Here is a 12,067-nt window from a genome sequence, read left to right on the forward strand (position 1 = left end):
CCCTCCCTGCCTCTCCCTCGGCGTGGGGCTGCACTGGGGGCATGGAGCTGGCCAGAGGGTGAGGGGAAGAAGAGCATGTAAATTTGCTTTCAGGTCACAGGCCCTCGTTCTACTGGAGTGACTCACTTGGAGCAGTACTAGTGTCCAAGATAAACCTCTCAGATGCGTCACCCAAGATGCTCGTTACCACAATTAATCTGTCACAATATAATTCTCATCCCTGGCGTAGCAGCCTGTCAGTGTGTTATTGCTATGTCACCTGTCAGTGGACGTGTTGGTGCAGGCTGGTGGATCAGCTCAAGGCTGTGGAGCTGTCCTGGTTCCCCCTTCTGCAGCCACGAGGCTGTCAGTGGTGTAGGGGAGATGACAGAGGAGTTCCTGGGTCAGCAGAGCACAGGGGGTGCTGGAGAAGGTGCTGCCTCAGGCAGCCACCACAGCTGAGCTGTGAACTGTTCACCCCCTACCCCAAATGAAATGCTGGTAGATGCACATTGTTCCACCTTGTTGGCAAAGGATCCCTTACAGACCTAGATGGGTGTGTGACTCCCAGTGGGTTGCTGAACATGCAGGGTTATTACAGGGGTTTGTGTTGTTACAGAAGGACAAACTAAGGTGCATGTGAACCCTTATCTTTCAAAGTACCTCTGAAAAATTCATAACTCTGCATCTGAGATAGGTCAAAAGACTGCCAGTGAATGATTTGGGTGTTTTGTGTCTGAGCTGCAACCTATATTCTTGGAAGTCCTGTTTGTGAGGTTAGCTAAATATGCTTTCAGAAATGTTCTTTACAGTCACGGGAGCAAAATAAGCTTTGAAAAGAAAATGACAGTTAAAGTAAGTGGTGACAATGCAAAGCAGCAGTGTATGATTATAGTGTTGTTTTAAATACACCCGTGAACATTTTTAATGCATCAGAAATGGTTATCTAACTTCCCTAATTGATCTTGTAACTTATTATGATGCCTGACTGAGAAAGTGAGGCTAACTGGAAGAAAAACGTGGGTTTAACGGTTGTCCTTCTTGAAGTTTCCCAAAAATAAAAGCCCAACCCCATCCTACAGACACGTTTCTCCTCTGAAATGCCATTTGTTTGGCTTATCAGCTAGGTAAAGAAAACTGGTTGGATGGGATCAAAAAGAAATTGATTATCACAGCTTTAGTTTGTAGCATCTGTTTAGAGGGATGAGAGAAGATGCAACCGAGTTCTGCTAGAAATGTGAGGAGAATGGGATGTGGAAAAGAGGTCTACACCTTCTCAGTAAAGCTGCTTCTGTTTTACAGAGCTTGCCATTGGGCCTTGGGATAAGCATGACTAAGCTGTGTGCTGGTGTCCTGGCAGCAAGGCAGATGTGAAAACAGGGGGTTAAAATCTGGCTGTGGGAGATGATCTCTGCTTGTCTGGGTAGTGGTGTTGTCCTCGGAGCCAGCGGGGCTGCACCAGCCTGGAGCAGCACTGGCACAGTGCTGGGTAAATGTGTGTCACCTGGATGTTTTCTTCTCATTCCTTTTTGCTTCTTTCCACAGGGAATGAAGTATCTGTGCATTCCAGCTGCTGACTCACCCTCCCAGAACTTGTAAGTTTTCTTTAAAAATAAATCACAGGAATCCCTCAGTACCATGATCCCTGTTTTACCCTGGGCTGAAAGATCCAGTTCTCTTACAAGCATTACACAAATGTGGTTTTTAATCTGTTAAGAAAACACAGTAGCACTTGATTCCAGCCACTTCAGTTCAGACCCTGCTTTTTGTGTGCAAGGGTTTGGAGGAGGGTCAGTATGGAAACACTGCAATTATGGCCTTAAACTTCAGGAATTCACAGGGAGTCTGCTCCTGAGGTAGTCCCAGCTGATTCTAGCCATTGTTTTTGTAAATCTTTTTGCTTAGCTGGTGGTTTTTTTTTTTTGTTACTGCAGTCTCCAGCCATTACAAAAAGAATATTTGAGAGAGGTCTGAAGCCTTGTGCTTCAAGGGTTGAAATAAATTCCTCACACGGGGACTTTGAGCTGAAGTTTGCAAACTGCCCCTGCAACGATCGGCTCGGGACTTCTTGACCCTGCCTCAGAAGGCTCTGCTGCTCTTAGCTGTAGGCTGGCACAGGTGACAGGGAGTTTGTGCCCTCCAGGGACTCCTGCCTTGAGGAGGTATGTACTGAAACCAGGGTGTCCCAGCCTCTCCTCTCCACTAGCAGTCATTAAACTCTCGCTGACTGTTTTGAACCATTGAGCGAAGCGCGTCTTGATTCCGAAGAGAAATCAAAACAGGTTTTGTAAGAGAATTTGGATGGTGACCAACTCTTTCTTCTAGAGCTCCCTGTTTATGTGGGGAGGGGTGAGGGGGGTTTCAGCCACATTCTGCAACCAAGTCTTACAGAGCCCCGGGTGGCTGCCAGGGGCCCGTGGGTGCGGAAGGAAGAGCAGCACTGCTCTTCTCTCACATCACAGCAATACTCTGGCTCGTGCTTTCGGGGGGTATTTTTAGACTATGTGTTTCTCATACCCTAGAAAGATTCCAGCGTGGCATTTGTGTGATGATTTGCCTTTTCATTCTGCATTTTGGGGTGTTTTTAAGGGAAGGGGGGAAAAAAAAATCCCACCACCCCTCAACTCACAACAAAACCCACTCCAAACCCCTGAATTTCAGGACAGGTCTGTAATGAAAAGACTGACACCTAACTGCCTTTGTCATGGACAGCTCTTGTGGCCTTACATTTAAATAAAAATAAATGTAAAAGAAAAGTCATTTGGGGAAGGACAAAAAAAAAAGAGATTAAAAGGAAACATTCACATGTCATAGTAATTGCATGGTGGCATTGTGAGATCTGTAGCATCCCTGAAAACGTTGTGCAAATCCTCTTCCTTTGTTAGCAGAGATCTGGATCAATGGCATTTGTGATGAATATTAATTAATGTGCAGTCCAGCCCCTCCCTGTTTATTAAATCTCAAGGAGTTATACTGAAAAACCACCGCTGGTGCTTGAGCTGTCTGGCGCAGTACCAAGGCTCTTGAAGCTTCAGTAAGAAGATACAATATTTGCATGAGTATTGTTTCTGTTATGCTGCAGGCATCTAAAATACTTGCTTTGGTATCAGGTGGCTGCAAGCAAACGTCATTCCTTCTAATACTGAGACACTGGAACACTTAAAATAAAACTTGATGAGTAACCGATTTTTTTTTGCTTTATGTGCTCCAGATCTTCAAGCAGAATGAAGTCGTGGGGCTGGGGAGCAGCAGCTTGTTTGCTCTGCACACACAGCCTCTGCCCCTGCCCCCCGTGGGGACCTGACCCCCTGAGCCCCCTGGGGAGGGGAGAGCTGGACAGCAGCACGGGCAGTCAGCCCCCCTGCAACGGCCTCGGGCATCTGCCCTCTTCTTCCACAGGAGGGAATTCTGCTGGTGGCAGGGGACAAAAAAAGCAGCATCCTGTGCTGCAGGTCGTTGGATTTTCTTGGTGTTGGGTGACAGGCACGACTGACAGGTACATGCTGCTGTCTCCTGTCTCCCAACAGCAAGCTGCTCAGGAGCTTTGCTGCTACTCTGCAGCTGCTGGCAGGTTGATAAGGTACCACTGAAAGGTGAATTTTGGGCTGTAAGCTCTTAATTCACTTCAGCTCCATTTTTGTGAGGGAAGCTGCTGGTTTCTTACATGTCTAATGCACACTGAGTCCTAGTAAGCTTGTCCAGTGGTGCTTACTTCTCAGAGGAATGAACTGCCAGGGAGCTGCAGCAGGGAGTCCCCTGGCGACGTGTGAGTGTTCACCAGTGTGCCCCAGACACTTGCTTCCACTCCTGTGTTCTGCCCCTGCCAAGCAGGGGAATCAAGTGGTTGCTCTTGAGACTTGAAGTCCTTCCTAAGTGTTAAATGAGTGTTTCCCCTGGACTGTGAGAATTTTACTTTGGGCCACTGACTTCTCCAGAAATGTTATCTGCTAAAGAACCTGCTGCTAAGAAGTTAATTCCGTAGAAATCGAGTGTTCCCTTCCTGTCCTGTTCCAGCTAATGCTCTGAGGCCCTGTGCTTCTGAGGAACTGGCCTCCAGTGGCCAGGCTGTGAGCAGGGATGATACAAAAGCCACATAACTTATTAAGAAAATAAATGTGGGTGGATCTTGGTTGCAGTTACATTGCCAAGGGAAAGGAACATCAAGAGGCTTCTTCCTATCTGATTGGGATGGTTTTTTGACCTTTATCATGTTCGTGTGAGCCTGAGCAGGGATGAAGGAGTAGCCAGGTCTGGTGCCACAGCCCTGCCCTCAGCCTGGCTCTGGGTTACCCAGCGTGCTGATGTGTGAGCTCAGGTCACTGCTGCAGGGTGCTGGTGGGGGCACTCTGCTGGCTCTCCTGCCTCTGGTGTTTTCCCACCATGAAGATGATGCAGTTCAGGACCCACGTTAAGCTGGGAGATGTAAAAGCCAGATACCATGTAATAAATTGTTTGAAGTAACTGTTCAGTCTGACAAATAAGCTGCAAATCAACACATTTGTCAAGTGCTTTCCTGTGAGAGATGATAATCAATTGTTCTGTGGTTAGTGTAAGACTTGCCATTCTTCTTTGTGTCTGGCACTTGCCTCACAGCCAACTACTGGCCCCCCTCCTTAGTTTTTATGTAAATATGGCTTGTACCATAACTTTTAAATTGAGTTTAGGCCCCTGTGTGTGCTGGAGGCCCTGACACCAATGGGTTGTACACTGCCCGTGTTCCCTGACTCGGGGTGAGGGGAGGCTGTGCTCCTGCTGAGCAGCACTCCTTCTAAGCTAGCCCATTTCTCTTTTTGTTTCCACGAGTGCCTGTGAACACACCTGAGAGTCTTCCAGCAGTGCCAGCTATAAGGCAGGGCAGATAAAACTGAGTGGATGGAGTTCACTGCTAGCTGTGTTCAGTGCCTTGCAAGAGTGTTACGCTCATTCATGGGTACTTTTGAAACCAAAGCATTGGAGTGTTCAACCAAAACATGTGCTAGACTACTGAGGTGAATTCACTGGTGCCTGGAGCTGTGCTGTTGGCCAGATTTTCTAGAGAGAAAGAGAAAAGATGGGTGTACAAGGAGATTGGGATGTTGTCAGTCCAGCCCTAACCAAGTTTCACCTGGCTCAGTCTGTTTGGTCTCAGAGTGCTCCTTTGCTGTGCAGTGGCAATGCCTCTGGTGCACACCCCCCAACGTCTCGTTTGTCCTCTGGGTTCATTTGTGTGAAGCTGCTGGTGTCCCACGGGCAGAGCTGAGCTCCAGGGTGTTTTAGAACCCGCCCATTGGAAGTGTTTTGGGGTGGCAGTCTGAGGAGGAGTGTGTTTGTAAGGCTTTGTCCCTCTTCTTCCCTCACCCCACATACTCGACTGGTTTCCTGAGAACCAGACCCCAGGGTGAGGTGCTGTCCTGACCCACAGGATCACACCAGCCCTCGAGGATTCCCAGTAAGTCACTGGAGTCCTCTTCAGCTGCGTTCTCCACGTGGCATCCAGGGATGCAAGAACTGCCTTGGAGATGAGTCCTGGCGTTCAGGATCCCTCTTTTTGGCTGTGTCAGCTTCGCCATCACTGCCTTTGCAAGTTCCACAGGCACTGTCACCCTGCTGCATCCCCACTGTCCTCCTCCGTGGCCTGAGTGCCGATGTGCCGGCGGCTGCGCGGCTGGGCAGGAAGGGAACTTCCTTTTGTGTGGGCATTCCTGGGTGTGGTGTGGCTGCTGGTGCCCAGCTGAGGTTTGTTCTCTCACCCTTGCGGTGTGACATTGGCCCTGAGAGGGGAAACATCTTGAAGACAGGACGTTGTGTTTCATGGGTGCCGAGTGCAGCTTTCAGGTTGGTCTCTGCCGACAGACCTGGTGCTGCCTGTCCCCCCAGGAGCTCTGTCCTCTGCCTGTGCTGCACACGCGGCGAGTTTCAACTGCAGGAGCCATCCAGGAAGAAAGCAGGGCTTAAACTGAGAGATTTTTCATAGCAGGGACAAAAGGGAGAGAGTTCATGTTGCCAGGGAGAAAGTCGGAACTTTTAGATGTGTCCTAATGTTTGAGGGAGGAGGTGAGGTCAAAGTTCAGTGGAAATTCAGGCAGCGGGTTGTGGGTGGCTCTGGGGGAGAGAGAGTCCACCTGGAGAACCCCTCCTGTCCTCTTGCTGAGTTTCACCTGACGTCTGAGCATACACAGGGTCAAGTTGCCAGTTTAAAGGGGACACAAACTGAAGTACAGACTTGACAGTCATCAGAAGGAGGTGTTTGTTGATGTTCAGCACACTGTAGTAGCCACAGTACCAGTTTCTTCTTCAGGGGAGTGCAGCACAACTACGTGAGTGAGCCCTGGGTTTCCCTGGCAGACAGCAGCTTTTACCTCTAGGACCTGCATGCAGCTCTAAAGCCTAGAAGCAGCGTTCAGTGAGCTTTCGGATACGTTTCTCTCTTTCTAAGTAGTGATTTTACTAAACAGAGCACTTTCCTTATTCCCCTTCTGCTTCTGTTTTCAGGGCAAGGCATTTCAGAGAGAGCATCAAATTCATCCACGAGTGCCGGCTGGCGGGCGAGGGCTGCCTCGTGCACTGGTACGTCCTGCACGTGCTGGGACTCCTCTCTTCAGCCCTCTGCCTTGGTTTGGACCTGCATCATCTTAACGAGCAATTAGCATCCATCTCCATTTGATAGCAAAGTCCTCTTGGGCTGAAATGCCCCTTTATTTGAAGAGCCCCAAAAGATTTGCCAATGCTGTGACAGCCTCGTGCCAGGACTTTTGAGTCACTGGGGCGAGCAGCTGCCTGGAGACAAAAGGAGCCCAAGAAATCCTTCTCGACCTTCTCTTCTTATCAAACCTTTCTGTAGGATTGATTTGATTAGAGATGGATCAACAAGAGATGGACTATTTATTTCCCATTATTCTAATCAGTGTAGTTTTAAAGATGATTTTCATAATCCTAAAATGTAATTAGTTTCTCTAACAGCTATTTTGGTGACTTCAGAGTCGTTTAAAAAATTTTCCTCTGAACAGAGATTGATTTTTTTTTTTTCTCTTTTTTTTTTTTTAAACTACTGAAGCATTCAAATGTTGCATTTGTTAATAGCAAGTCTGTGATTGGAGAGAGGCTCCTCAGACTGCAGAGAACAGAAGGAAATCCCACCTTGGGTTTTTTCTTGCTCTCTGCTACTGGTTGCAGTCTTTGTGCTGTATGTCCAAGTGACATATCTGAGTCTCTGTCTGGAATCAGAGTCATCTCGTGATCTGCACACTGGACTTGTACACAGGCCCTGAGCACAGATCCTCAGCTTGCCACTGACTCATGACAGGGCTGTGCACGAGTCATCAGATCAGTCTCCATGTATGTAAAACAGGGATAATTTGTCTGAATTCTGACGAGAGTTTTGAAAAACACGCATTTAAATTTGCGAAGCATTTCAAAACCATAAAATATTCTCAAAATGCCAAGTGGGAGAGTCTGGTATAGCTGTAACTCAAACACATTCCCTATGCTCACAACAGGAACAGTTGGGAGGTTTTGGTCAGGCACTGTCAAACCAGCAGTAGTGAATGATTCTTACTGGATCCCAGTGTTCCACGTGGGGAAACTGGAGTCCTGAGAGCTGAAGCTGCACAGTGCATGGATAGCTGAAGGAGGAAAAGAGCTCAAACAACCAGATGTGTACTTCAGCAGTGCAGTTAAAGTTCATTTCAGCCCCATGAAGTTGAAGCCTTTATTCTTGGTGGAGAGGGAACAGTCTTATTTCACTGCTCTGGTCTGTACAGACAGAAGAAAGTGGGTGATTTATTCCTAGCTTATTAAAACCAAATCTCACTTAGAACATACATGCTGTCCCCTGGTTTTTTGAAGACTTAATACTGATTTCTTCATATGAACTGCCACTCGGAACCCACTTTCTCAGTCTCATCATAGATTTGTTCTGATGTGTGTCCAAAAGCAGCACCAAAACCTTTTCCACTAAACACTGCAATATTTCCTCCTGGTGGCGAGCAACACAGCGGGCTGCTGAGATGCTGGGAAGGGATGTTTTTAACTGTGAGAGATGAAGGGCAGCACTGCTTTAATGTCCTGCCCTGCTCTTGCTGCAGCCTGGCAGGGGTGTCCCGGAGCGTGACGCTGGTGGTTGCCTACATCATGGCCATCACAGACCTGGGCTGGGAGGACGCCCTGTCCGTCGTGCGCGCCGCCAGGTCCTGTGCCAACCCCAACATGGGCTTCCAGAGGCAGCTGCAAGACTTTGAGAAGCACGACGTTGACCAGGTAGGTGAGCTGCAGACAGGTGAGCTGGGAAACACGACCCCGAGCCTCAGACCCTGGGTTACTGCTCATTGTCCTGAGGATTGGGTGGTTTGTCTAACTCCCTGGGTTTGATCTGAGGGAGGGGCTTCTTGGCCGTGCCTGCTGCACTGGGGAGGTGCAGATAGAACTGGAGGTGCTGGGGGATGCTGGGTGGGAGAAGATGAAGCAGAACATCTCAACCCTTCCTGCCTAACTGTGCTCTCCATCCAGTGATTGCTTCCTGTGTGCTAAGACAATACAAGACTGACACCTTTAGAGGGGAGAAAACTAAAGAGTGAGTTGCTCAGAATCCAGCAACCTCGAAGTACCAGAATAATGAATTTTCCCCCAACACCTTCATTTGGAAGAGTAAGAGAGAAAAAAATCCTCATCAGAAGTCTTTGCTATCCAGGAGTTAAACCAGATTCTCACTATGACTTACATGTCCTGTTCCCCACACCTTCTGTGGCTGGGACTTCATAAATTATTTTCTGATGTGTAGAACAGTCTCAGATCTGACCCTTTTTTTCTCCTTAGCTCTGGAAGGCTTTGTAGGGCTGGGAGAACTGAGGGCACGGTGAGACTGCATAGTGGTTTTCATAAAAACAAAGATCAGTTTCTTACCCCTAAAAAGAACCATCCCACGCAAAAGACCTGCTCCCCGTGGGTGACTGGTGACTTCCACTTGTGTTACCATCCTCCTCTGGCCGTCCCCTCCCTTTTCCATTGCTCAGCACGTTGCTGTTCTCTGGGCTTTGGTGCCTGCTGGGCTTATTAAAAATCAACAACAACAACAACAGAGGCAAACCAAAATCGGAAAACAAAATACACCAGGCAAAGGATGTTGGTTTGTTTTCTTTTTTTCTGGTTCCATCCCTGTCACTCTGCTGCAGAAAGCTCAGAGTTTAGAAATTAACGTTTTGTTTTGCATGATGCAGGTTGCAACTGTAAATATTTGTGGGTTTTTAAAAAATATTTAACTGAATGTTTCCTGGATCGTTTGGAACTAGTGCGAATGGTAGAGCAACTGATTTTTAAGAGACAAAAGTCAGAGGGGGACTTTCCAGACTTGTCTCCTTCCTCCCTTACAGTCATTTCTACTCTAATTGGTCTGGGCTGACAGCAGTGACAATTAAGGCTATATGCAAATAGCCTGATAAAGACAGTAACGTCTCTTTTCTCCTCCACCATGGACACACATGCAGCCTTTTTTCACTGAGAGGGGAGGCAGTAGCTTGCAAAAAGAAATACCCACCTGTAGTCCCTGGCTGGGCTGTAGTTTCCTACTGTCTCTGAAGAGCAACCACATCCTTAGCAGGTGTCTGTGGACACACCTGGCTCAGTGCAGTGATGCCAGCTGCCAAGGGCGTGAGCTGCTTTCTGATCGCCCCAGCACGGGTGTTTTGCTGTGCCACTGCAGGGTGGTATCTTCTGGGCTGTCTGGAGTGGGCTCCTTTAGACCTTGGTCTTACAGAGAATAAGTCTTGTGAGGAGCAGCTGAGGGAGCTGGGGGAGCTGAGCCTGGAGCAAAGGAGGCTCAGGGGAGACCTTCTGGCTCTGCCCAGCTCCTGACAGGAGCCTGGAGCCAGGGAGGGTCGGGCTCTGCTCCCAAGGGACAAGGGACAGGACAAGAGCAAACAGCCTCAAGTTGCCCCAGGGGAGGTTGAGGTTGTCCCTGAGGAACAATTTCTTGCCCTGGAGGGTTGCCCAGGGCTGTGCCAGGCTGCCCAGGGCAGTGGTGGAGTCCCCACCCCTGGAGGGGTCTCCAAGCCGTGGAGATGTGGTGTGAGGGACACGGGGCAGTGGGGACCTGGCAGGGCTGGGGGAATGGTTGGACTTGATGATCTGAAAGGTCTTTTCCAGCCAGAATGATTCTATGATTCTACAGGAAGGGGCTTAGTCACTGAGGTCACAACATGGTTTGCTCCAATTCCAAATATCTACATGGTAGACAAGCTTCAGATTTGACTCAGGAGCTTCTGATCTTTTAGGAATGGGAGGAAGTAACTATGTTGAGGTCTTGGTCACCTCAGTCTTAGGAAATTCTCTTTATGGATAAGGCTGCCCATGAGCCCCAAGCAGAACAAAGTTGTGGAAGTTTAGGCTTGAAAAATGGATATAATCCCCATGGGGTCACAACAGTTGGGGTCTGGGTCTCCTTGCTGGTTCTGCAGAGAAGAGCAAGAAGACTGTGGGGGTTGACTAAGTGTACCCAAATTCTTCCACTGGCAAAGAACTGAGAGTGAAGGATGTGATGGGGTCTATAAAGATGAGTGGAACAGGGGCAGTGACCAGGTTTCCTCTCCTCCCTGTATGCTGGGATGGAGCTATCCATCGGCAGGTCCCAGAGAGGGACAGGGAGGGTTTTGTACAATACGTACTTAGGGAGCTTGTTGGCATCCAGATCTCCTGTGGTAATTCAAAAAGTGATCTCACAGGTGAAAAAATTCATTTGTTGCTATGAGACACAAAGACACTGCCTCAGCCTCCCACAGGACCTGAGCTGGAACTGCTGGAAGCTGAGGAAGTGACCAGGGAAGAGGTCTCAGAGTTCCTGCCCTGCTGTTGCCCAATTCTTTCCTTGGCATTTACAGCTGGCCACCCTCATACCAGGACACAGAGTTGGACTTGCCTTCAGCTGGACCTGGTGCATCTGTTAGCACACCATGCATGTCAGCCACGTGCAGGTCCTAGTCTACAGCTTCTAAAGCTCCTGGACTTTTTTGTCCTGGAGGATGAAGTCCTTTCCTGCTACCTACAGAACATTTTTTACTCCTGGTGTTTGTGGGCTTATGGTAAAAGCCCCATATGAGTGGTTCACTTTCAGATCTTCAGCCTTCTTGCAGCCTGTTGTCACTTGGGCAAGTTGAGCTCATTAACTTCGACACTAACTCATCTCCCTGCTTGGGTAGGGAACAGGAGGAGGGTGCTCTACATCCAGGCTGTCCTTGCCCAGGGGGTGCCCTCGCTCTGTTCCTCCCCAGCCCAGCCCTTGTGGCAGGGTTATTGTAGGGGGTGTGAGGGAACTCGGTGACTTCAGGCCTGTGTTCCTGTGCCTGCATGATCTGTGCTGCTGCTGAAGGGCATGGGACATCTGGAATGCTTCTCTTTAAATCACTTGTGCTCTTAAGGGCTCTGGAAATTAGGACTGGAGGGAGCGTTACTTCTGCACCAGTCTGGTGTTACTGCTTCATCACAGGGTGTATGTGTGTTCAATTTCTGCAGTTCAGACAGTGGCTGAAAGAAGAATATGGGGAAAACTCTTCTCAGGATCTGCAAGAAGCCAAAAATCTTCTGAGCAAATACAAAGAGCAGGCAGAGTTGCAGCAGAACACTGGAGGACGACAGTGGAATAACAACTTCTCATCTGTGCCATCTCTCTCCTACAGCAACTACACAACAGAGACCTAATTGCAGGAGGCCGATTTTTGTTTTTCTTTCTGCCTTTGAAAAACATCTTGCCATAATTTCCATCCCACCTTCAAGACTCTCAGCAGTAATCATGCCAACACTTGATTTGTAGAAAGCTTCTTGATGAAAATACTACATTGTGTGTGTGTATGAGTGTGTCTCACACAGTTTGATCATTTGGGCAGGGTCGAGCTGTCGGAGATGTGCCCCAGTTCCTGTGGCTGAGCCAGCTGGCCAGCCCTGGCCATTGTCCCCTTATGCCCACGTTGCCTGGCACTTGCTCAGAGGCTGGCTCAACTCCTGTTGTCGTAGGCTAGCCAAGGGCTCTGGGGGTGAAGCCTGGTGACTCAGGCTGTGGCAGTCTGACATCTCTGCACTGTTTGTGTGGCAAAGATGTCGCTGCACCTGAAGAGGGGAGCTGAGC

General features: G+C 48.8%; 1 protein-coding gene across 1 annotated transcript in view; it reads left to right on the top strand.

The window, feature by feature from the left end:
- DUSP22 (dual specificity phosphatase 22) overlaps window positions 1-11,643 on the top strand; it is a gene marked incomplete at its 5' end in the record, with an annotated part of 31,347 nt that extends 19,704 nt beyond the window's left edge. Inside the window, 4 exons of the mRNA XM_008946914.1 lie at window positions 1,525-1,574; window positions 6,451-6,525; window positions 8,043-8,214; window positions 11,458-11,643. Of these exons, the coding sequence (XP_008945162.1) occupies window positions 1,525-1,574; window positions 6,451-6,525; window positions 8,043-8,214; window positions 11,458-11,643 (483 nt within the window). The remainder of the gene's footprint in view (window positions 1-1,524; window positions 1,575-6,450; window positions 6,526-8,042; window positions 8,215-11,457) is intronic.
- Window positions 11,644-12,067: the final 424 nt, after the last annotated feature.

The sequence above is a fragment of the Merops nubicus genome, unplaced genomic scaffold, assembly GCF_000691845.1.
Source record: "Merops nubicus isolate BGI_N331 unplaced genomic scaffold, ASM69184v1 scaffold18639, whole genome shotgun sequence".
In the NCBI taxonomy this organism is placed as follows: domain Eukaryota; kingdom Metazoa; phylum Chordata; class Aves; order Coraciiformes; family Meropidae; genus Merops; species Merops nubicus.